This window comes from Trifolium pratense, linkage group LG5, assembly GCF_020283565.1.
Source record: "Trifolium pratense cultivar HEN17-A07 linkage group LG5, ARS_RC_1.1, whole genome shotgun sequence".
Classification (NCBI taxonomy): Eukaryota; Viridiplantae; Streptophyta; class Magnoliopsida; order Fabales; family Fabaceae; genus Trifolium; species Trifolium pratense.
Window position 1 is genome coordinate 4,823,742 of NC_060063.1, and position 25,249 is coordinate 4,848,990.

The following is a 25,249-nucleotide window of genomic DNA, read 5'->3' on the forward strand; positions in this document are numbered from 1 at the left end:
TGTCACATGGGAAGACAATGATATAATCAAAGGACAGTTTCCTGAATTTAACCTTGAGGACAAGGTTTTGATTAAAGAGGGTGGCATTGATGGAAGGGTGGATCAAGTGGGCCTTGACTTTGGTCCTAAGCCCAAAATGTGGAGAGTGTATGAAAGGAAGCATTTCAAGAAGAATAATAAAGGATGACGTGGATTGAAAAGGTGGAGGGGATGCATGAGTTTGCTTGCACTACTTATAGTTGGTTAGAAGGAGAGAGAAATGGCATCTTATCTTTCTGTTAGAATTTGTATTCACAATACGTGAATTGGGGCCTTAGTGCTTTGGGGGAATTGATAATTCTTATCAATTCTACAGTTATCTTTGCTTGTTGCTCACATTACTTTTACATTCGTACTTGTAACTGTTCTTCTATCCATTAATACAATTACTAGTTTCCACAAACGCATAATTTAAAGGATGGCAAATGAAACAATATTTTATATATTTTATAATAGCTTCTTGTTAATATGTGTCCTAAGGAACTTAAAAAAAGAAGTTTTGAACCGTAAAAAAAACTATTTTGACTTTAAAAAAGTTGAATGCACAACTTTTAACACTAATTTTCTATATTAAGTATTTTAACATAGACACATGTTAAGCTTTTTCCTTTATAATAAATTACATAATCAACCTTAAGGATTTATCACAAATATTTCTGATTATTATCTTTGAGGTAATCCAATTTATGATCATGTTCTTTCTTCTCTTTGTTCATTTTCTTTCATGTTAATCTTTTATATTTCTTGCATGGAAATTTTGTTGAGAATTTTATTTGGATTGTGCAATTATCACATATTTGTTTATTCTTGATAATTGTAATAATTAAACATCCTTGTGAGATTGTTAAAGTGTGATTTTCTCGGGTCATCATTTAATAAGATATGATCATGTGGTATAGTTATGAAAGAACTATTATGTATATTTCTAAGCATCATATAGGATTGTACAAAAGTATAATAAACAAGTTAACATTTATTTTTTGTTCATTTTGAAAGTAACATAATCACTTTTCACAACCACCTTTTTCTGTTCAAACACAACCATTTTGAAAGTAACATAATAACTTTCCAAAACCATAGTAGTTCATGAACTCATGGTTACCAGAAAGTCAATAGAGATGCCACCAATGCAAAGACCCCCAGAATGTTGGCCATATTTTCATCACAGGATACATATTACCTGCGATCATGAAATCACGCATTTGACACAGACACACAGTCACTTGATCTAGACTATTTTGATCAAGATCGGTAAATCAATATAAAATACAAAGTCAGAGCATGAGTATTTTCGACGGTTAGATTATCGTTATGCGTAAAAGCAGCGAATCCGAATCCATTTATCACTCTATCTGACAATGCAAACTGGGTCAGAGTGGCTCTCATTCCCTCAAAGTGCTTCCAATATTGAGACCAACAAACCATATTGAATTGACTTGGTTAATGCAGATTGTTTTAATCTCAAATTTCTTTGCTTCATGAGAGGTTCTCTATCTATATACAAGTACAACAACCTCTACATGGTTTGTAGCAAAAAAAAAACCTCTACATGGTTCTCCTCCCCAGAAACCAAAGGGGAGGAATCAGTGTGTTGTGGAGAATCATGTGAAGGACATGGCATTTATTTATATAATGTTAGTATGTAAGAGACAGCAATGAAAGATATGATAATGATGAAACACTTGTCTGTAATGGAGACAAGCATTGTTCCCAACAAAGTAAACTAAGCAAAACATTGGCTTTAACTTTTGGTTGATATCATCATCATCCTAGTCCTAGATAATAACTAAATGGTATCTTATGAGCAATTGTTTTATTTAATTTAAATTATGAATCTTATCGAGAAAAAAAAAACTCATCTCTGGAACATAATGTAATAATGGACAGAAGAGCAGGTTGGAGACAAAGTCAAAAGAATAATGCACAAAATTTTATATCTCTTTCATGAGAAATATTACATCATAATACACAGGAAAAAATGGAACAGGGGTTACCGAATGCGGTGTCCATGAGTTGCATCCATCTCACGAATCTCACAGGTTCCACTAACCCCACTTTCAAATTACTGTACCTTGAAGAACCGGTCGACATTGATGGCAACGCCTTATCAAGCTTCAAAATAAATCAAGTAATATATCACATATCCCCAAGTTAATAGGCAGCAAAAGAATGAGCTCGCAGATCATCGTTGTAATTTCTAATCGAGTGCGTTGGCATTTAAAGAGTGACCCAAAGCTAATTTCAAGGATGGGGAAAAGATTTTCTCACTATTCATTGCATTAATCTGATATATCCTACTCAATATGAGAATTCATGACCTCGAAGTGATATATACTTCTTGACCCAAATGGCAATGTCCTCGGCGCAAACCTGAGCCTGAGGGCTTCTGAGAAGTACGTCGAGTGTAGCAAATTCATGGACTGCATCTTTATACTCAAGAACAGGAGCATCAACGTTCACTTTCCTAAGCTCCTCCGAATAAGCTATGGCACGGTCTCTCATCCAGTCATGTTCCGCCACCACTGTTAATGTTGGAGGCATCAGCTTTAAAGGAGGACCCTGGCCTGGGACTAGGGGATTGGCTGCTGGATGGTCTAGGCTAAATTCTTTCTCAGGTAGGAATAGTTTCCATGCCAGCATACACATAGCCTTGTCATAAAAATAAGAGTTTGCCAACTTTATTTCAGAATGTGTGGGCACACTTCCAACATAAAACGGATACATTAGGATTTGTGCAACCACCTTGACAGGGTCTAGAAGTTTGCCTGTTTCTACAGCTTTTCGAGCTACATAGTTTGCAATATTTGCTCCACAACTCACGCCAAGAAGAACACACCTGATTCAATATCAGAGAAAAAAAAGAAAAAGTTATTCCCCGAAAGAGTGCAGTACGTAAATCTATGAACACTATCTTCGAATAGCAACCACAACAAGAATAAATTAAGGGAATACACCTAATAAACATTGGGTTTGAACAGAATACACCTAATAAATCTTGTTAGGAAGAGAAAGTTAACTAGGAAAGATCCACCTACATATGAGGGAATAAACCAATACACAGCTAAAATAAAATAGGAAATGAACTACTCCCTCCGGTCCTTTTTATAAGAGACACTTCACCTTTATATATACATTGAATAATTAGTGTATCTTGTCTATATTATAGATCAGATACATTAATTATTCAATGAATCTAGAAAGGTAAAATGTCTCTTATAAAAAGGACCGGAGGGAGTATTTAAAAATGAAAAATAATCTGAAATCTGACACTGAGGATGAATACAGTAAGAAGCCTATTCCTTCTATAAAACAATAACAGACATTGGTGAATACCCAGTTGGGCTAGGTGAGAACAAAAAATGTGTTCTTTGACTGAAAAACAAGTGGCAAAACAGCAATTGACAAGTTAAAACCTTAGTAATTTAGGAAGGACCAACAAGAATAAATTAAGGGAATACACCTAATAAACATTGGGTTTGAACAGAATACACCTAATAAATCTTGTTAGGAAGAGAAAGTTAACTAGGAAAGATCCACCTACTTATGAGATTATGCATGTTCTCAAAAATTATTAATGTTCTCCCACGTAGCTAGTAGCTACTCAATATACTAGTGTTAGAATGTTACTAATGTTCTCTAATAGAAAAATTACCCCCTTGTCCATAAATTGGATTAAACAAGAATTGTATAGAAGTCCGACACATTCCAGCAGTTTTCTAATGGTTATTCCTGTACTATTCAAATATGTCTTTTACCAATAAAATTCAAAAACACACAGAAGTCCCAAAGTGATGACCGGAATGGTGATGCTACTAATACATAGAGGGAATAAACCAATACACAGCTAAAATAAAATAGGAAATGAACTACTCCCTCCAGTCCTTTTTATAAGAGACACTTCACCTTTATATATTCATTGAATAATTAGTGTATCTGGTCTATAATTAATTATTCAATGAATCTAGAAAGGTAAAATGTCTCTTATAAAAAGGACCGGAGGGAGTATTTAAAAATGAAAAATAATCTGAAATCTGACACTGACGATGAATACAGTAAGAAGCCTATTCCTTCTATAAAACAATAACAGACATCGGTGAATACCCAGTTGGGCTAGGTGAGAACAAAAAATGTGTTCTTTGACTGAAAAACGAGTGGCAAAACAGCAATTGACAAGTTAAAACCTTAGTAATTTAGGAAGGACCAAAAGCAACACACCATGATTAATCTTGAGATCTAAATCAATTAGAACACCATTCCATAATTCTCTACACAATAACCAATGAATTTCATCATGCATAACATAATTGTCTCTCATCTCTACAACACCTAAAAATCCCATAGCAAATACATGAACATGGTCAGTTTTATAGGAAAAATATAAGTTAATGGTACATTAGTGTTAAAGATTTGGATCTCCTAATTAGAACTTAGAACTCCTTCAGTGTCCCTTTGTAACTAATTGATCCAGTTAACATATATACTGTTGAAAGTGTTACAAGCTTGATAGATTTCAATGTGCAGACAGAACAAATTAATCACAAAAAGAGGTTTTCGGGATATATTTTTGCTCCAAATACGAAACTTCCTTAAATGTGACCAATCAAATATGTAAAACAATGTTCAAGAATAAATCTCGAGACAAAATCCTGGTTTTTTATCAGGCCAAACTAAGTCACTCCCTAGCTCATTGCAAATTGCAATTGGTACCAACTTCAAAATCCTAATTCAAACCCGTTGATGTACAATTCAAAACCCTCCTAGTTACTGCACTGCATGACCCGTTACTCTCTCCCTAACGCAAGATCCCATGACCAATATCTCATTTTACACCACATACTCTAATTTCTATATACATTTATATCACACAATGAAAGCCCAATAATTATAGTAATAACTAGTAAAATATAGTTAGTCAGACTATTTTCATATATACTAAGTTGTTTTCATAAGCTATCCTACAGAGCTTATGAAAATTAGTTGAAAACAACTTATGAACATATCATAACTCACAAGTTGTTTTTATAAGCTCTTCTAAATAATCTCATAAGTGTTTATGCCAGTAAATAAGCTCAAATAACTTTGATCCAAACAAGCCCTAAATCAAACACAACACAATTCACAAATTCATTGATTAACAAACCAAAAAGAAACAATATGAAAAATGTTACAACCTTGATAAATTTCCATGAGCAGCCAACCAAGGTTCAACCATAGAAGCACCAAAAGAATCAACAATATGCTTATGACCACCATCACATTTCTTAATCCCCAACGACTTACTACACTCCGCTAAATTCGCTTGCTTCGCCAACCAATTCAAAACCTTAAATCCATCCTCAAAAGCCGCCGGATACCTACTTTCCGGCGCAAGCCGATAACCAACTGCCACAACAACCGAATCACACAGTTTTGCAATCCTCCTACAAAAAAAATCATTCGCAACTGATTCATTACTCCCACTCACCCAACCACCACCATGAAACTGCACCATTACCGGTAACTTCCTCTTCCGATCATCCAATGTCGGTGAATAACCGCCATAACTACCACTAGACATCAAACTCATATCCGGATCACTACCAACACTATTCCTTCTCGTCGGTGGCGTCTCCTTCATCGGAAAACCAGACGGACCGTAACTATTCCGCCGTACATTAAACAACGGCGAATCCGTCGCCGCATTTCCGTTTCCATTTCCATTTCCAGATCCTTTAGCTTCGGGTTTTCGTTTAGGTTTGGAATTAGGTTCGGGATTTGATAAAGCTGATTCAGGGAGAAAGATTCGAATCGAAAGAGAAGTGAAAGAATCGATATGAATGTCTTTTGTTGCAACACCGTCGGTAAAAGATGGATTTGACGACGCTATAGATTCATCGGGTCGAGAAGTTATGCCAAACGGGTCGGATTCGTCGGATGGAGATTGGATCCGGGTTTGTAAACGGTGTTTTAACAGAAACTTGAAGAATACGCTGTAAAGTTTCACGGCTACCGTCGGCATTTTCTCTCTCAAGGTTGTTAGAGAAACGGTTATGAAAATGATAACGATAATGATAATTTCATTATGGATATCTTAATTTTGGATTAGAATGAGGTTAAGGTTTTTTTGATTGGGTAATTACGTGGGATTAGGGAATTTTTTGCGATTAATTGATTTGTAGATTGTTTTGGTTTTTTTTTTTTTAAGGTTCTGTTGTTTTTTCAAATGGTGTTGTGTTGTTGGAGAAGTGAAAGTGATGGAGGAAAACAAAGAGAAAAGAGAAATGCTTTAAATTTTTTTTTTTTTTAATTTATGAAAATTTCGACAAAAATTCGTGACTTTTATTTGGAATTTTCTACTTTTTGTTTTTGTAGCAAATTGGAAGATTTATCTTAAAAAAATTTGTATATACATAGAGTTATAAGATTAAAAATACAAAATAGTCCTACAAATCTTTTTTTAATATGATTTATTAAGTAGGATCATGCAAATTGAAATTAAAAAAATGAATTTACCTTTTTTCAGAAAAACAAATGCTAAATAATGCCACCAAGATAATAGTGTTAGAAGTTTTATAACGATGTAAGTTGGCTAGTGTTAGAAGTTTTATATGGGATGTGATGTCAGTTGGTTAGTCTTAGAAGTTTTATATGGGATGTGAGTTGGCTTCGACAAAGTTTAAAAATAATAGTCGATCATCATTTTATAAGTCAGTTTTATATGGTTGACTTAGGTCCAACTCCCACTTCTAAGAGTCAATCAACGTCGGATGTGAGTTGGTTTGGACAAAGTTTATAAATTAGAGTCAATCATCATCTTAAAAGTCAATTTTGTATGGTTGAGTTAGGTTCAACTCTCTCACTTCTAAGATGGTAGCCTCTCCAAGATTTGGTGGATTACCCACCATTTATTTCCACACACTAAGTCGAATAGTTCTTTTTTATAGACGCGTGTTGTATGTGACAGGGTTTGTTAAGAAGTTTCACATCAAATGCGAGTTGACCTGGACAAGGGTTCATAAGTAAAGAGTGATTCTCACCTTACAAGTCTGTTTCGTAGAGTTGAGTTAAGGTCAATTCTCACTTCTAAGAAATAGTTAAAAAAATTAAAAATGATAATATAATTTTAAAAGTAGTGTAGTTAATGTCGAATTTTAAAAATAATCTTTTCTACTTAAAATCTTTATTTTTATTTCATTTTTATTTCTTAACCAGTATCTTGAAGATACCGTTTAACATCATCCTTTCATAAAAACTTAATTATTTTTAGCTTTAAAAAAGGGTACCTACTTAGTTTGATGTTTGAATAGGTGAAGCACTCACTATTGTATAGATGTTTTTAAGGATGATTGGAATACAATTAAAAAAAAAAAATATTGTAGATGTTTTTATGATGATTGAAATAAAATAAATATATATATTAGTGAAAATAAACAATTAATGTTTATAGGTATTTTAAAGATCCTAAAAAAAGTATTTTAAATTATTCGGCTAATATTTATAATTTTAAGAATCAATGCCTTTGTTTAGTTACTAGAATGAATTTTTCTCCATCGTTTAACCGTAAACGATATTTGTCCAAAATTTATAAAATAGATTCTCCTCTTTTAAGGGAAATTTGTTCATACATACTATACCGGACAAAATATCAGGGTACTACTCGCCCAAGTTGACCACTCGGCAGTATATATGCAAAAAGGCCCATTAAGATAAAAGGCTTAGTCAAGATGTTTTCCAGAGATGATGGAAGGGGATGGGGAGATACTCCGTCTAACCCCCAAAGATCAAGGCCGAAATTATACCCCATATGGGATATATATTCCCAAAAGGGCGGAACGGTTGCCTCCACATCGTGGCGAGGATACCTCGCCCTAGGCCGTTATCCCTAGCCCTATATATAGGTCCTTTCCAATCATCACATTCTACGTGTACACTTACTCTGGGTCTCAAACTTAGACCTAGAACACTATCCAAGCTACGTGCATATCCCTTCAAATAAGAGATAAAGTTTCAAATCTCATATTATTTTATGGAAAATGCTATTTAGTGTCCCGATTCATTAATTTTAGAAAATTTGATATAATAAAATAATTTAAATTCGATATAATAAAATAATTTTAAAGTTTGTGTCATCAACACTTTTAAAATATATAAAATATAAATTTCAATTCAAAATTTTTCATTACCTAAATTGAACGCGGTTACCATTAGAAAATTTCTTGTCTAAATCAAATTGTTTTAGATAGGAAATTTTCTAGTATGTCTTGATATTTTCTTTTTTTAATTTTGATGCATTATTATTTCATTTGCATGTGTGTTGGGGACAAACCTATCTGTGTCACGTGGAAATTGTGGTGGCCATTGACAGTGGCTTACTACCGACTTATCAAACTTAGAGGTGGATTTATGGATTCGTCACATGCACATGTAGAATGAATGTGTTCTTGCAAAGAAGAAAGGAGGTTTGTATTATTTAATTCTAAAGATGAATACAAGTATTTGACTGAGAAAAATGTTGATTAATTTTACAAGAATAGAAGAGTTGTATTTATAGACCTTCATCCTTCATGATGCTGCATCATGCCATGTTCTCCTTCCACCCACTCAGCTAGTAGTGTGATCATGGGATATGGGGCGGTTATTTGTCACCATGTTCTTTTTAGTGGAGATCGTGATTGTTTTTTCTGCTTCTTGGGATGTTTTAATTGGACTTGAGTGAAATGGGCTTTTTAGGTTTGACGTTAACAAATCACACCTTGGTCCATTGCCTAGTATACAGCCCCCCAAGCACGAGGTTTCAGGAAGGCGAAGTGCTTTTGAATGAAGCAACTTGGCGATTATTATGCCTCGGGGTTGTTCTATGTCGCCTATTTGTTGTTGACTCATACTCTTTGTTTGCTTGTCGCCTTGTCCTTCTTTTTGCTGTTTGTATTTCTTATATAATTTGTACGCCCCTTTGTGGCTTTTGCATTTTTCTGTTGCCTCTAAGTACTTTTATCCATTTCGCCTTTGAAAATTTATTATTAGCTTTGTACCTGCAATAACTCGTTTTTTGGCGGATTCGAACGAGTTGGCATTGTTTGGGCCTCACCTTTTTCATTGTATTTGCATTTTCACGTTGGCGTTGACAACTGTTGAGGTTTTTATGTTGGCTACATTTTGCAAAAACAAGTTATAGCCATAATGCTACACAGGATGCTGTAGCATCGCGTACATCATTATTGATGCTCTGTTTTACGCTGAATTTTTATATCACATCTTTGGAAGATCTGTTTCAGATATAATTTTCGTGCTTATCTAACAAGCCAAGACGTGCCTTGTCCCACAAGTATCTGAAGGCGATTTATGTGTTCTTATTTGATACAAAATATATCGTGATATATTTTTGAATTTAATCAAATATTGTTTTGGAGTAAATCTTTGTTGAATAATTATTTTGAAGTAAATCTTGTGAGCTGGCCAATGAAGATTCCATCTGTTTATTTGAAGTCTTGCTCCTCAAGTTTCTGGAAGGCTGTTTGTATTATTTAAAACAAAAATATAACATGTTATATTTTTGCGTGAAACAAAAATTGGTTATATTTTTGAAATTAATTTAGGGCTGGCTGCAATTCCTCCAGCTATGAGGGTTTGAAAACCTAGCTTGCACATCAAGACAATTCAAGGCTATAAATACATGAAGACTCAGACCTATTTGTGCACCGAAGCCATTGTTCACAAGATGTAGTCTTTGGGGTTTCGTGTCTTTGAGCCACTCTCTAGGAGAGTTGGTGTAAGTGAATCACTCGGGTTGTGAGATGGTCACTATGTCCTCACTCAGAAACCTATAAGTAATGAGTTGAGTACTGTACTTGGAGGAAGCTTGTAAGCAACTCCAAAATGTGAACTTAGTCAAGTATTGGCTAGGTATTAGTTTCTTAGGAGGGTGTCTCCATCTTTGATCGTTATAAAGTTGACAGCAACATGGTACGTGTTGTTAGAGGGAATTTGGGACGGGGTCTCATTATCTAGGAGGTTCCTAGATAGGATTGCACGGGTAGTGTCTAGGCGAGAAGTCAAGTACCGGGTGTTGGTCGAGGGCTTTGAGCTAGAGCTATTATAGTGAATTCATTCCTGGATTGGTATCCTCCAGATTAGGTGACGTTGCACCGAACTGGGTTAACAAAAGATTTGTCTTATTTATCTTCCTGCACTTAATTTATTTTTAACTTGTCTATTGTGTTCTGTACTGGTACGAGATGCTGTAGCATCTTTCGCAGCATCTTTCCACCAGTCTGCCAGAATTTCAACAACAATCTCGCCTTTGAACTTTTTAAATCTATCCCTGCAACATCTCTTAAGGCTCGTTTGGTGCGCAGGATATGATAGAGATATGATATGATAAGAAGCTGGATAAGGATATGAGGGCCCGTTTGGTGCACAGGATAAGAGACAGGATAGGATAATTGTATCATATCCTGTCGCAATCCAGTGTTTGGTGATACAGCAGGATATGATAAGTTAATCCTGAAGCTTATCCTATCATGTCTCTTTAGTTATAATTCTTATCCTGAATTTGAGCTGGGTTACCAGCAGGATAGGATAAGAAAAAAAAATTACTGGTTTATTTTATAAAATATATTTTAAAATACATAAAATAAAATTAATAAAATATAAATAATTAATTTTTAAATATATATGTGATTTTTTCACAGGGGTAATTTTGTAATTTATATATTCTAAAAAATCAAAATTTTACTAAAATTACAATATTTTAAAGTAAAATTATTATTAAAAAATTGACAAATAGGGATATTAATTTAAATTTTATAAAAAATTAAATATAATTCTTTTGGCTTATCTAACATGTATATATTATTGAGTTATTTATTTGATCATGATTCATATAAAAAATTAAACTTGATTATTTTCTCATGATTTTTATTTTAAATTATATAAAGTTATTTGATTACTTATTTATGTTTTTTATTTATAAAATTCAAAGTATTACAAAATAATTTTAAAAAAATAATAATTGTTTTACAAGAGTAATTTTGTCAATTAAATATGTTATATATCTTATCATATTATTATGAGCAAGTATGTATTAAAAACAAAATATAATAGTTATCATGTTTGTTATCCTGTGTGCATCAAACACAGGATATGATAACTGAGTATAACTGTTATCCTGCTGTTATCCTATCCTATCCTTATCCTGTTTTATATCATATCCTGTCACTATGCTATCCTGCGCACCAAACAGGCCCGATATGATAGTGACAGGATAAGCACATATCCTGTCATGTATTTGGTTCACATATGATAAGAAAGATGATATCATTATTTTATCATATCCTGTGTTTGGTGCACACTTGATATTGATATGATAAAATTAGATGAAAAACTTATTATTATAAAACAAATACATTTTTTATATAAAAAATATATTTTAATTAACATAAAATAATAAATAAAATAAAAACATGAAGAAATATATTGCCAAAATTTAAATTGTATCAAATTAAAACTCTCATATATACATTCTCCAACTCAGTCATAATGTTTCTTGAATCAACAACCAAATCTTTACGCATTTGCAGCTTCACGCATTCTTTCAGAGCTTTTTTCAATTATAGACCTGAAACTCTTTCCTAGCTTAGATATACTCTGAGCAATTATACTTGCTCCTTTGTTTATTTTCCTAAATTGAATTTCCATGTTGTCGGCCTTTCTTTTAGATTGAATTGCACTAAGGGCCCGTTTGGATTGACTTATTTTTGAGCTTATGCAAACAAGTTATGCAATTTTTATCTATTATTATAAGTTTGTCAAGGTAATTTAATGATAAAATAGCTTATAAAAATACAATTCTTACTAGTGTGCACTTATAAAATAGCACAAAACCTAATTTATATTGCATAAGCTCAAAAATAAGCTATGGTCCTATATTAAGTAAATAAACATAAAAAAAAAAATTAAAATTTAAATTGTAACAAATTTATAGCAACAAAAACTCAAAAAAAAAAAATAGTAAAATTGAGATTATTAAAAAATATAGATGAACGATGATGAATTTAGTAATTTAGAAAGATGTAATAATAATTGAGATAGCATAATAAGCTATACTCCTATACCAAAGGTCAAAATAACAAATTGTCAGAAGCAAGCTAGGTGTAGACACAGCAAAACGATGGTGAATAACAAATAGAATAAAAAATTGTTTCAAGTGTTTTCATGGGATTCGAAAGGAGGGGTGGAGCGAAAATTGAATAGGATAAGTAAATCATATCAGGTTAAATTTATCATTTCTTATTGGTGCACCAAACAACAAATTTAATTAGGATATGATAGTTTTATCATATCCCGTCTCCTTATCCTGTGCACCAAACGGGCCCTTAGTTTTTTAAATATAACCGTATATCATTTACGAATAAATTTATACCTGATGATTTCTTTTTTGGCGATTGAAAATGCTTCGGTGCTATTACGGCTCGCCTTTACTTTGATTCGCCTTCTCCCTTCTTTGTTGTACGAAGATTTTTCCCGTTGGCGTTATCTTCATGAGGATTTGCCTTTACTCTGCTTCGTTGAGGATCAATCAAAACTCTGTAGCTAGTAGTTTCCTGCTTTTTTTTTCTAGAATCATCCTTTAACGATTTTAACGTATTGAGGATTTATCTATTTCATTTTCTCATAGAGATTGTAACACTCAAACCCATTATTTATATATTTCTACCTTTAGTAAAATCTTTTTCAAAATACGCAACGGAAAAGTAATGTTTGATATTGTAAAAGTCATAGTTCGAGTATTACATTCTTCATCAAAATAATACTAATGTAATTAATTAGTAAAACTTGCTTTATACAAAACAAACCTTCTTTATAAAGATACATTTTTCAAAGTAAATACCAATAGTCATTAAAGACCCTATATACTAAATACAACCATTTTTCCCGTGTCAGGAGCTTCACCGACGACTCGACATCGATAACCACAAAACCAGTGAATTTGGACCCCCAACGGTCAACCACATAACATATAAAAGAGAGTTAGATAACATACTCAAAAATATACAAGTGTAAGTAAACAATACTTAAACACTTCATCACAATTCATGCATATTCATAAATCATAAATATACATCATCATTCATACCAATCATAGTATTCAAGAGATTGAAGCCAATTACATTTATAATCATCGGACAATCAACAACATACAACAAGTCTAACACACATAGAGATTTATCACAAATTCCAAACATATGTGTCACATATCAAATATCAAATAAGGTACACATATCCTAATGCAATCTAATGCTACAATCTTCATGTTATGTCTCCTAGACATATATAATGCATGTGGTACCATCGTTTTTATTAGAGTATCTCACCTCTAATATTCGTCTTTATCAGATAAATATAATCTGATATCCATCTTTATTGGAATATCCAATTGTTGGATATAAATTTGGTATTTATCAATTAAATATAATTGGTGGGTCCAACATTTATTTGAAGGTTATATTGTCAAAATAAAACTTTCAAATGTTGTGTCGAAGTTCTAATTATGTCGAAGCGGAAGAGCGTCTCGAAAGCTTTGAAAGGCACGTTTGGGTTTAGTTTTGTCAAGAACCTGTCGAAAGCACAGTTCGAGTCGAAGGGCTAGTTGGGTCAGGCCCAAAAAGAAACAGCAACGGCCCAATAAGCATTGGCGCGCGCTGAAGAAGTGAAAGACGAAAGTGGAGAACGTGGGTCGACGTGGCAAATCGAAGAGCGTCCAGATGATCAAGAAGCAGTTACCACTTTGTTTTAGTATTTATAGCAGTTTTTCATTCAGAACAAGGGTCACAAAATTTTACACAAAACTCTCTCTGAAATTCTAAGTACTCAGCGTTCGAACGAAAGGAATATCTGAGGAGAAATGTATGTTTTGTGAACCATTTACTTGTAATTGCTTTACTTTCAATGCAATTTACTTTTCAGCAATGTTCTTTAGTTTAATTTAAGTGTTTTCTTAAGAAACTGTTGTTTTCGAGGCGATTCGAACTAGCATTTTCTCTTGTTGTTTGAAATCAATTCAATTCTTAAGTGTTTGTTTTTCTCTGAAAACGAACATTCAAACATTTTTCTAAGTAAACAAAACACAAAATTGTCCTGAGATTTCTAGTTGGTCTCGCGAGTTTAAATACTTAAACTAGCGGTTGTTTACCAAATTTCCACGTAAACACCAATATACATCAACAATTCATGAATGCATGTAAGTAATTCATGAATTCACACTCACACAATTAGCATTTTGCTCGTCATTTATAATGTGGAACACTATCCAACATTTCGTCTTTATTAAGATAACACTATACCTTAATATCCGTCTTTATTAGAATAATATAATTCTAATATCCTTCTTTATTAAGTTGATTAACACCTTAATATACTTCTTTGACATTTTAACAAACATCATCAACATAATCAACAACAATTATATTCCACACATAAAATCAACAATTCATCATAATACAATTAATCATGGGTATAAACACCTAATTGTATGTTAGAATACCCTACTCACATGTTACAAGTGCCCTAATGCACTCAAAACAATTAACAAAAAGTTGCAGTCCTAGTGCTGTTCGCTGAGCGAACTCGTGGCGAGCAGTGGCGAACCACACCAGTGTAAACGTTAGCTCCTGGCGAACAGTAGCGAGCAGACGTTCGCCACCTGTTCGCTGAGCGAAGGCCTCCTGACAAGCCTTCTCTAAATCGCGATTTTGATCGTAAAATCACCCAAAAATCCATAGTTTGATGTTCCAGACCCAAAATAAGTTCATATTCAAGTGCAATAACCATATCTAAACACAAAAGGACGGTTCATTTCACCGATCTACCATTTTTACTATGAAAAAGTAGAGATTTACCATTTTTAGCTCAAAAGCTCAAGAACACAACAACTCAATCAAAACATAACAAATTCCCACTTTTAACCCACAAAATCGTTTGTATAACATGTTAAGAATGTATATACATGTTTTAATCAATAGATTTCACTTTTGTTTAGAAAAGATCCCTCAGCCCAAAACAAAAATGGAGTGGAGAAAGTTCGGGTACGGAGAAATCGACATTCTCCCCTTTCTCGAGTCACTCACGAATATGAAATCTAGTATCTTACCTTAATCTGACGAAAGCTCAACGATTTCTCCTCGAATCTCTCCTTCAAGCTCTTTCCCTAACTCCTTGCTCTCCCTTCTCTCTTCATTTCTCTTCAAAGTCACAATTGTGACACTTTCTCTCTCTAGGGGCTTCATATAGCGCCCCCCCACCTTAAGTCCAAGGCCCATTGGGCCTCAAGCCCAATTGCTCGACCCAACTCGTGTTAACTCTCACAAACTCGCGCGTTAACTAAATCTCTCGATAAATAACTTATAGTTACTATCTTAATTAAAAGCCACGTCATCAAATAAATAAACACTTACGTAGGGAATAATAAATTTGGGTCGTTACAGAGATTGTTTTCATGATTTTTGGATTCATCCATTTCATTCTTTCCTTTTTCATAGATGATGGCCATGGCGTCTTGGGCGTCACATGGAGTTTTCTATGTTGTATTTCATAGATGATGGCCAGGGCTTTTTACGGCGCTCCTTGAGTTGTTTTCCGCGTAGTATTTCACAGATGATGGCCATGACTTTTTACGGCGCTCCTAGAGTTTTCTGTGTTTTATGGCGCTTAGCCTTTTGACAGAGCTCATAACTTAATTGAGTTGCCATTCATTTTTGGTTAGAGCCGGTAACTTAATCAGGTTGCCATTTATTTTTGGTCAGAGCCCGTAACTTAATCAGGTTGCCATTTATTTTTTATCATAATCATAACATGCGGTTAACCTTTATACGAATTAACACAAACATATTCGATTACAAACATAATATGCAGTTAACTTTTATATAAATTAACATTGACATATTAAAAATACATAGGATGATTTTTCTCATTTTGACAATCACAAGCGTCTTGGCGCTGTTTGTGTGGCACCACCCTAGCACTTAGTGCTTTTCAATACATGGCCTTAGACCTTAGGTCGCCATTTAACTTTGTGGGTTTCACTTTGTATAATTTGAACACTCTGATTTATCATATCCACTTTTAGTCCTGCATTATGATCAACATCAATGAATCAAAAATAAAAACCATAGATGAACAAATTAATTTTCCCAATCAAGATTTTAAAAGAATAAATTTCAAAGGTGACATTATAACAAGTACTTCGAGTATTTGCACTAAAAACAGGTCGGCCTATAATAAGTCTCATATATTTATATACTCATTAGTTATTGAAACGTGGCATGTATGATTAATTTTAACTAAGGACAAGAGAAACAAATAAAAATGTGATATATATACTGAAGCATATTCGTGTTAATTATAAGTAAAACATGATTCATGAACTATAAATCAATCAATCATGTTAAAACCGATAACATATATAAGCACAAACACATATTATCAAAATAGAAAGAGTGAGAAATATATGATTAAATGGTAAGTTGCAGGAAAAGAACGTTAACACCTGGATGGGAGTCGCATAGCAACAAAAATGATTCTACGGCGAGATGACGATGTTTGTAATGGTAAGTCAACGGCAATAGTTCGACGAGTTGGAGAATTTAGATTCACAGCAACTATGGCGACATCATTTCAATTCAATCGTGACGGAACTGATCTTCGAAGTTGTATTTGACCTTCTCTTAATTCAAGTTTAATCAAATAGTACTTTGTCCACAGACTCAACATTGTATCAGTATCAGCAGCTATAATGTCCAACATGAGCATCAGAGATTGGAAAGAATCAATACGAAAAGGCAATATATCAGGCCATTCAATTATAACCAAAGAATAACATAATGCTTGACAATATTTTTATTTATTTTAATGACAAAGTTAGAATTTCACTTAAAACCTCATACACAAGGTGTGCAACATCGTGCAGTTTAATTGAAATAATATTGAAGCATACAATTAGCTTTACTATTGAAATAGAATAATGCAGATCCTATAATCTCCGCTCTGTTTCATCACTTTTTTCTCACCTCTAGTCTTCGATTACATTGTTCATTTTTTCTATTATGAGAACTCAATTTGTCTTCTATTTATTGTTTTTGTTTCGTACATATGTTTTTTTTTTTATTTATTCTTTCATTTAAGACTATGCATTTCACTCTTTGTTGGGTCATTGGTTCCTTAATTCCTTCCTCTATGCTGTTATTGGTAGTTGATTGTAATGTTATGAATCTTATTATGCATTCATATTGAAATTGTGTAGTGTAAATATGTTCAGAGTTACTCTTTCATTCTTCTTTTTTGTTTTTCTCAATTCCTTCAATTTTTTGTTTGTTGATATCCAAATAGATCAAACTAGGCTGATCATAATATTTGATATAACAACCCAGATGAATTTTAAACTAAAAGGAAAACCAAGTAGCAAGCACATAAGGAAATCATATGCATACATCAAAATGATATATGTGTTTGTCACCCCATGGGGGTAGCACGTGCCGAGTGAATATAAAACCTAAGTACGAGAGTACGTACACCATCACGGGGTTCACTAAGGAATGTCACGAGTGTAAGAGGAGGAAATCCTCGAACGCTCTGAGAGAGGATTATCATTCTTAGAGATCAAGGTGATGTTTAAGGGACCAAAACTGAAATTCAAGGTGCAAAGAACATATTTAAACCTTTTGGGACTTCGAGAAAAAGAAGATTTCAAATTCTTAGTCACAAATAACACATGTGTTAAACAAATTGCTTTAGGAATATATAACAAACAAGCACAATTCATTACAAGATAACCCCCTAATTATCAACTTTCTTTAAACAACCAACTCAACTACACAAGAAAATCAAAATTAACACTACAAATTGGAAACAGAAATGGAACATGTTTCCATCAAAGTGAAGTATGAAAGCAGATTAAACGTGGAACTCAAGCCATTTTGTGATTCTTTGTAGCACCAAACTCTATGAAGCACTGACATGCTGACACCGTTAATAATTTGATAAAATAGAATAATTGAATGTAACCGCATGTGTGGTGTCTGTCAGTGCTACATAGATCAAATTGCAAAGGCCGGCTACAAAAAGTGAATTCCAAAATAAACAGTGGCTTGAGACATCCATTTAAGTCTCATGCAATTCAATATATACATTTCATGCTTGTAAAAACCAAGTTGGAGCTATTTTGTACCACACAAATGGCGTCGAGAGCTTATCATTTGGTCAAGGGAACCAACAAAAGCGACACATTATCACCTTTTTTGTATTCTCATGCTTTTCCACCCTGCAATGCCAAAAAATTCAAGGATCAATCCAATTGAGGCCTACTTGGCTTACTAGAAGTTCCAGGAGTTCTTGGAGAAACCAAAACTGGTTCATTGGTTGAAGCTTTCATGCCACCCATTTCTTCCATGCGCTTCCATCTGGCTTCGCGTTTTGACTTCATATCATTCTCTTGCACTTCATCTTCTCGGAACTTGATCATGCATTCTTCATAGAATGCAGGATCAGTGTCTGAGAAGATCTTGGAAACATTTATTGTCAAACTTCGTACAGCTTGGTTCCAGTGGTTCCTTGCATTTTGCTCCAAAGCAGGTAAGACTATGGGAAGTATAATTTTGTGGTTCTGTTTGATCAAGTTCTCAATGTGGTCATTATTCCATAAGAACAAAGCCCTTTCTGCTACCTGCAAATACAGATGCAATCATATCATTCCAGAGTACAAGAATAAAATTACGGTAAAAGTATCTACCATCCAGCATAATGCATCACAACTTTCACAAAATGCATCTTGAATATGTAATCTAGTGGAGAAGGAATACATCAACCTAGAATAAAAATTAACGAGAACAATTCTTTTGCTAAACACATATCAAATATGAATGAGCCATTAACAGAATACACAATAAACCAAAATCTGAATCTGATGTTGATACATCATTGACTTGACACCAATCAGAATGTGCCACGTAAGGACGTCCCTCGGACTCGGATCACATAACTACTATAAATAGGGGGTAAACCCCCCAGGTATACTCAATCACATCATACCTCACTCTTAAACTCTGCTTTCAACTAAGCCCTACTTTGGCCTTGAAGTGTCTTTGTAGATACACTCTCCTCCCATTGGAGCAGAAGTGAAGCATTCATCACCAGTAAAGTGATGATCATTGTGTTCCTAGGCAGAAACATTTTCCTTATTTCATATAGAAAAAACTTTGAAAAGAGAAAGCAAAGTGAAAAATATGGTATTTTTTTTCAAATTAAAAATGAAAACAGAACGTGTTTGCAAATTAAACAGATCCTAACAGTGGAAGATGAGAGCTAAAATGTGGGACTTGGATCCCCAGCAGCACTGCACACGGCAGGGCCATTGGATCGAAGAAGGTAAATTTGGAACTTTGATCCAACAGCCTCTGCCACATGGTGTAGCGCTGCAAGGCGTCTATTCTGGAAGATGTGTGTGTTGTTTGAGAGATAGGAAGATATAAGTGAGTGAAATCTATTTGGTTTGCAGAATTAATTAGTAAAATTTCCACTTTTGCCCCATTATTTCAGCTATTGGCTCAACCTATCTGTGACAATAAGCGTAGTCCAAGTCATATACTTGAACGACACTCTAGTTGACAAATCATACACTTTTACTCCATCTGGTCCTTAATATCAGAGAAAACTTTTTTTTTTTTTTTTGAAGAAGCTAAATTAGCCCACCCAAATTGGCGCCAGAGAGAATCGAACCTCAGACCTCAAGAGGAGCACACTCCCAGGTCCAAAGCCAATACCAATGCACCAACCCAAGTGGGTTAATATCAGAGAAAACTTACTTTTTAGGTATATTGAGTAACTAATGTATCTTGCCTATAATATAGACTAGATACTCGATGCATCTAAAAAAGTAAAGTTTATCTTATATATTAAGGACAAGTGGTAGTATAAGATATAATAGAGGTAAACAAGTATGTGTAAGTGTGAATAATAGTTTTTCCTTATTCAAAAGAAATCATATGGAATCTGGAGTGTTACAGTTTAAAAGCCAATATGATCAAATCTGACTATCCAGCAAGAACACAAACTAGCTATGGAGACGTAAAATACGATTGCAAAACTGGCTTGTAAGTAAGGTGAGAAACTCTTGTATTCTAGGTGTGGTCTAACTCAACTTTACAAAATTGACTTGTAAGTAAGGTGAGGGACTCTTAACACCCACTGTCCAGAATAGATATCTAGAGTGACCTAAATGGTCCAATAGATCTTTGATAGGCTCTGACACCATCTTAAAATTTGGGTTTGACATAACTCAACACTACAAAGTCGACTTGTCTTGTAAGAGGATTGTACACCAATTATAAAACACATTTTCAACCATATCTTATCAAACGTGAGACTCTTAACAGAAACCTTAGCTAAATACTTAGCTGCTTAAGGAGAGTATAAATTTCAAGAATCCATTAGTCAAAACCCCACAATTGGAGAAGTTCAGTCATTTTATTCTATTCATAAAGAAAACTCTTCTTAAAAATCCTTAAAATATTTTAATCTAATATATCAGACACACAAAACCAATGGAAAAGAGTCAGTGTCACACCAAATACATATTTTAAATCTGAAAAATAACAAAAATTTAAAATTGACGGTCATTTCCAAAACAAGATTTCTCAGCTGTGATTGCCTCCTCTCACACTCCAGAAGAAATTTACAGCGGAACAAAGGTAGGATATGCCCTATGCACAGTGGTTACATTTCCAATCTATGAAGCACGGACACCAGACATGACATGGACACTGACATGTCGACACCGACAATAATTTCAGAAAATGACATAATTCAATGTAATCGTAAGTGTCGGTGTCTGACACCGACACGTGTCACTAGGACACGCATAATCCAAGGAGTGTATGGGCATCATAGTTTCCAATACATGTTTTAAAGAGAGAGGATGGTTATAAAGTTAAAATCACAGTTATGAGTTGTTCACTGGAGTGAGGTTTTGAAAGCAATCATACCCTTAAATTATTCTGCATTAATCTTATTGTGTATATATACTTTCAGAAAACTTTACATTATTTTCAAATGACAGCACAGGTTTTATGAATTTGATGATCCGCTGTAGTCTCGTACAGTCAATGATCCAAGTGGAACAATTTTGGAAATCATATCCTCAAAAGGAATGTGCGCCTAAACTTCGAGGAAGTTTAAATCAGGGTTGTCAATTGGAAATCAAAGAAAGTGGCAGTTTGTTCAAATTAGGCTACAGAACAGTGCTATAGGGCTGTTATTTGACAACATTTTGTACTGAATAGTGTTCCGTAAAACAATAGTGATATATGTTCAAATTCTACAACGCTATAACACTCTAGGCATAGCCGCTACTTGACAACACTTGTTTGAATACGTTGAAGAAAGCGTACATTGGAGAAAGCAAAAGATAATGAAGACTCTCATTCTCGTAAGTTGAATTTCAAGTACAATCTCTGAGAATATAAAATTATACTCAAGTGTGTAGAAGTTTATCCAAATGGTTACACCCACACAATGGCATCATTTATACAATAAATCGTCAAAGCAAGGAGAAATCACAAACGCCAAAACAAATGTTTATCCATTTTGAATATCTACCAGAAAAGCAGAAAGAGAGTCCTATAGAAGACCACAAAACATTGTAAACAGCATAACAAAAGAATGTCATGCTTAGCAATATCTTCCATCAATGTTCAAACATAAATTTCACAGAAATTAATATCGAAGGCCATGCTATGAATACAAAGCGAGAGGATGCATAAACATAAATTTAAGAAAACTATGGAATATCTTTTAAACTCCTTATTAGTCACAATATCAAATAATCTTCTATGACTTATCCACTGAGGCCTATGTCTCAAGTCTAATGAGACAAAAATATATATTAATTGAATACATATAATGATTTCTTTATTGAATGTCTACCATCCTAAGGAAAAATCAGACACCAGTGTTATCAAATAGCGGATATAGCAGCGTTGTAGTGCTATAGCATAGAAAACCATTATTGTTCTGCAATATGCGATTTAGTAGGTGTTGTTAAATAGCAGCTATAGCAAGCGGAATGCTATTTTTTGCAACTCGCGATTGACAACCATGTCAGGCACCAACTACAAACTTTCTATTTCTTCTTTTTATGAGGAGTTGAGAAAACATAACAAAAAAAATATAGATTGTGCAAGTTGATGAAAACAAGCTAAATTTACCAAACCTGAAAATGTGAACTGCTCAAGCACCGTCTTATTTGGCGGAACAAGAGTACCATACATTTCTGAAACTCTGCAGGTTGAGTTGCCTCCAAGACTTCTTCCAGCTCCCCTAAGAACATAACCTCCTTATTGCTATTTGTTATCGGCCAATACTTCAATAATCCGCGTATAACTGTATCAGCAAGCTTGCAGTCTTTTTCAACAAACTGTGTGATGCAGTAAGATAACTGCTGGTGATACATCGCTATGCATTTCGGTTTATGAAGAGGAATAAGAGCTCGCACGAGAAACAGCTTGTGTTCTTCTTTCAGTGGCAGAGCGAATCCGTTGATTATACTTCCCAAAATTTCTAACAGCTCTGCAATACCATTGTGTTTCTCAGTTTCAAAAATGAAACGGTAGAATATATTGTTGATTGCTTTTCTGATGAACGGTCGATGCACCATAAATTTCCCGTATATTCGATGAAGAACCGTCTTCAAGTAATCGCGCTCTCTAGGATCCTCTGAATCAAAAAGGTCTAACAATCTGAGAACAAATGAATGATCAACATATCTTTTCGCTAACTTCGCATCCGTCTCGGGTGATGTGACAAACCTAAGAAGAAGTTCATACACAATTTGCAAGTAAGGCCATGCAGGGTCCATTGAAGGTTCTTCCTCATCCATATCAAAAGCTTCAAGAACCTTGTTTTCGCGAGGTGGAGTAGTCAACGTCCGGAACAAATTTATCGACACTGTTTTAACGATTTCTTGCATCATAACATCTGTAAACTTGCCATTAGCCGAAGTAACATAATCCACAAGCTCAACTAGCATTTGTCGCTTAATCTCCTTTTCTCTAACGTTCTTCGAAGGGTCAGTATAGTCAAATACAACACAGCACATTTGCAACTTTCTTATAAACAAATTCGGCTTCTCTGAATTTGGAATGTCACGAAAACTCGGCAAAGCTTCATAAGAAGCCGACAAACTACCATTCAGATTCATTTTAGAATTCATTGCTTGTACAAGCATGTCACCATGAGTTAGTCCAAGACTCGAATTAGAATCAACACTTGTGATCGATGAAGCTGTTGAATTTCCATAACTGCTTCTTACACTGTTGGAAGCAATTGAAGAAGAAGTTGATGTTCCACCTCCTCCTTCATTATTTTCCGACGATTTCGATCCTTTCTTAGGGAGCCTATTCAATATCTGCTTGATCATAACTCAAATTTCTTCAACAAAAAATTTCATCAATCACTTTAAAACACACTCCTTAGTCCTTATTGATGCTCCTTCAAATCAAACAAAGAAGCAACCTTTCATTCTGCAAGATAGCCAAACAAATGCAAAACTGAATCCATTAACCGGAACAATAACCTCAATCATAAAATTCACTTCTATCATAAGACTTCATGATTTTTACTTAATTTATCAACATAATGCTTCTTTTTTGCAAACCTGGGAAACAATCACAGCCTTAGAGCTAAAAATTGAACACACGCATACAAAAAACACAGTCCCCAAGGCCTAGCTCAACTGGAAAATGACAATATTGCTAGGCTGGACACCTTCACCCGGGTTCAAACTCGTCACAGTAGTGTGAGTTTCTAGTAGTAATTGACACTTCATCGACGAATAAAAATAAATAAACACAACACAAGGTAATTGTGACTTCATCTACTAATAAAAAAATAAATACAAGACGTCACAATACTAAGTGGGTTCGAACTCGGGACCTCACAGTAGTGTGTGAGTTTCTGATGGTAATTGTCACTTCATCTACTAAAAAATAAACACAAGGACATCACAATACCAAACACTCTTGACAAAAAAAAAAAAACAAAAACACAAATACAGCACAAACCAAACATTCTTAATAAAACAAAGAAACAAAAACACAATTACAGCACAAACCAAACATTCTTAATAAAACAAACAAACAAAAACACAATTACAGCACAATACCAAGCATTCTTAAGAAAACATACAAAAAACACCACACTTAAACACAAACAAAAACTATCCCAAAATTTTAAATTGAAAAAAAAAAAAAAAAATTGGAGCAAATATTGAAAGCAACCCTAGTTGATTGATACCAATTACCAACTAACAAATTTCAAAAATTGTATGAAACTATAAGAACCAAGAAACTTTGACTTGCATATTGAACTAGAGTGAGCAAAAGGGTAAAAGAAAGTTACCTTCTTTTTCATATTGCTTCTTTATCTGAATTTTTCACCAGAAAATGAAAATATATATGGATCAGAGAAAAACAGGATCTGGGTCTGATCCACAAAGACACCCAGATGAAATTTAACCTTAAAAAGTGTCGAGGGACAACGAAATACTATGATGGAACAACCTTAACAATCGAATTTTCTGAAAAACAAAATGGGTTCAGAGAGAGAAAAGGAAAAAGAAAAAGATTTAATTTTTAAATATAAAAATATTTTGAGTTGGAAAGAAAAAGAATTTTTGAGAATGAAGGAAGATGATGGTCTTGCAGAAAGAGAAAATTGAGCTACGACATTTTTTAGAGAGAGAGAGAATAAAGTGAGATGGAAAAAGCACTCTCTCTTCTTTTGGGTTGAATTGAATTTGTATTTTTTATTTGGATTTTTTTATAATGGTTGAAATTGTAGTTTTTCTTTTTACCAAAATAATTTTTTTAATATTTAATTAAAAGGATTTATTTAAGAATTTAATTAGAAAAATAATTTTAGTTTTGCAATTATTACATTTGTGTTTTAAAGGTAAGCTTGTTTTTAGTTTCTAACGTTATTTGATAGAGCCACGTGAAGTAATGGACAATTTTTAATATGGGTCGTGCTAATCGGTGTCCCCAGAGCACTTGTTAAGAAAACTAAAAAAAGAAAGTTTTGAATAAAAATTAATATATTGTAAATTTTTGAGGAGTTGACCGCACAAACTCTAATACTAAATTATTATTTTTAGTCCCTTAACCAGTGTTCGGGACACTGTTTAGCA

The 25,249-nt window shown here is 33.8% G+C and overlaps 2 protein-coding genes across 2 annotated transcripts; both read right to left on the bottom strand.

The window, feature by feature from the left end:
* Positions 1–1,935: 1,935 nt before the first annotated feature.
* LOC123887408 (probable carboxylesterase 11) lies at positions 1,936–6,375 on the bottom strand. The gene is made up of 2 exons (XM_045936729.1): positions 5,211–6,375; positions 1,936–2,875 (listed from the first exon to the last, which is right to left on the bottom strand). The coding sequence occupies exons 1-2, from the start codon at positions 6,035–6,037 to the stop codon at positions 2,338–2,340; spliced, it is 1,365 nt and encodes a 454-aa protein (XP_045792685.1). The 5' UTR covers positions 6,038–6,375; the 3' UTR covers positions 1,936–2,337.
* An 11,364-nt stretch (positions 6,376–17,739) lies between these two features.
* Positions 17,740–24,855, bottom strand: LOC123887409 (serine/threonine protein phosphatase 2A 57 kDa regulatory subunit B' theta isoform-like). Its single transcript, XM_045936731.1, has 3 exons — positions 24,463–24,855; positions 22,277–23,585; positions 17,740–18,733 (listed from the first exon to the last, which is right to left on the bottom strand). The coding sequence occupies exons 2-3, from the start codon at positions 23,480–23,482 to the stop codon at positions 18,356–18,358; spliced, it is 1,584 nt and encodes a 527-aa protein (XP_045792687.1). The 5' UTR covers positions 23,483–23,585; positions 24,463–24,855; the 3' UTR covers positions 17,740–18,355.
* Positions 24,856–25,249: the final 394 nt, after the last annotated feature.

What these genes read in the sequence shown, in the direction of transcription:
- LOC123887408 (XM_045936729.1), bottom strand. Translation starts at nt 6,037, where the DNA reads ATGCCGACGGTAGCCGTGAAACTTTACAGCGTATTCTTCAAGTTTCTG. An exon ending in GCTCATGGAAATTTATCAAG is followed by an intron (nt 2,876 to 5,210) that starts GTTGTAACATTT and finishes ATATTGAATCAG; the next exon opens with GTGTGTTCTTCTTGGCGTGA.
- LOC123887409 (XM_045936731.1), bottom strand. Translation starts at nt 23,482, where the DNA reads ATGATCAAGCAGATATTGAATAGGCTCCCTAAGAAAGGATCGAAATCG. An exon ending in TGAGCAGTTCACATTTTCAG is followed by an intron (nt 18,734 to 22,276) that starts GTTTGGTAAATT and finishes CTGTATTTGCAG; the next exon opens with GTAGCAGAAAGGGCTTTGTT.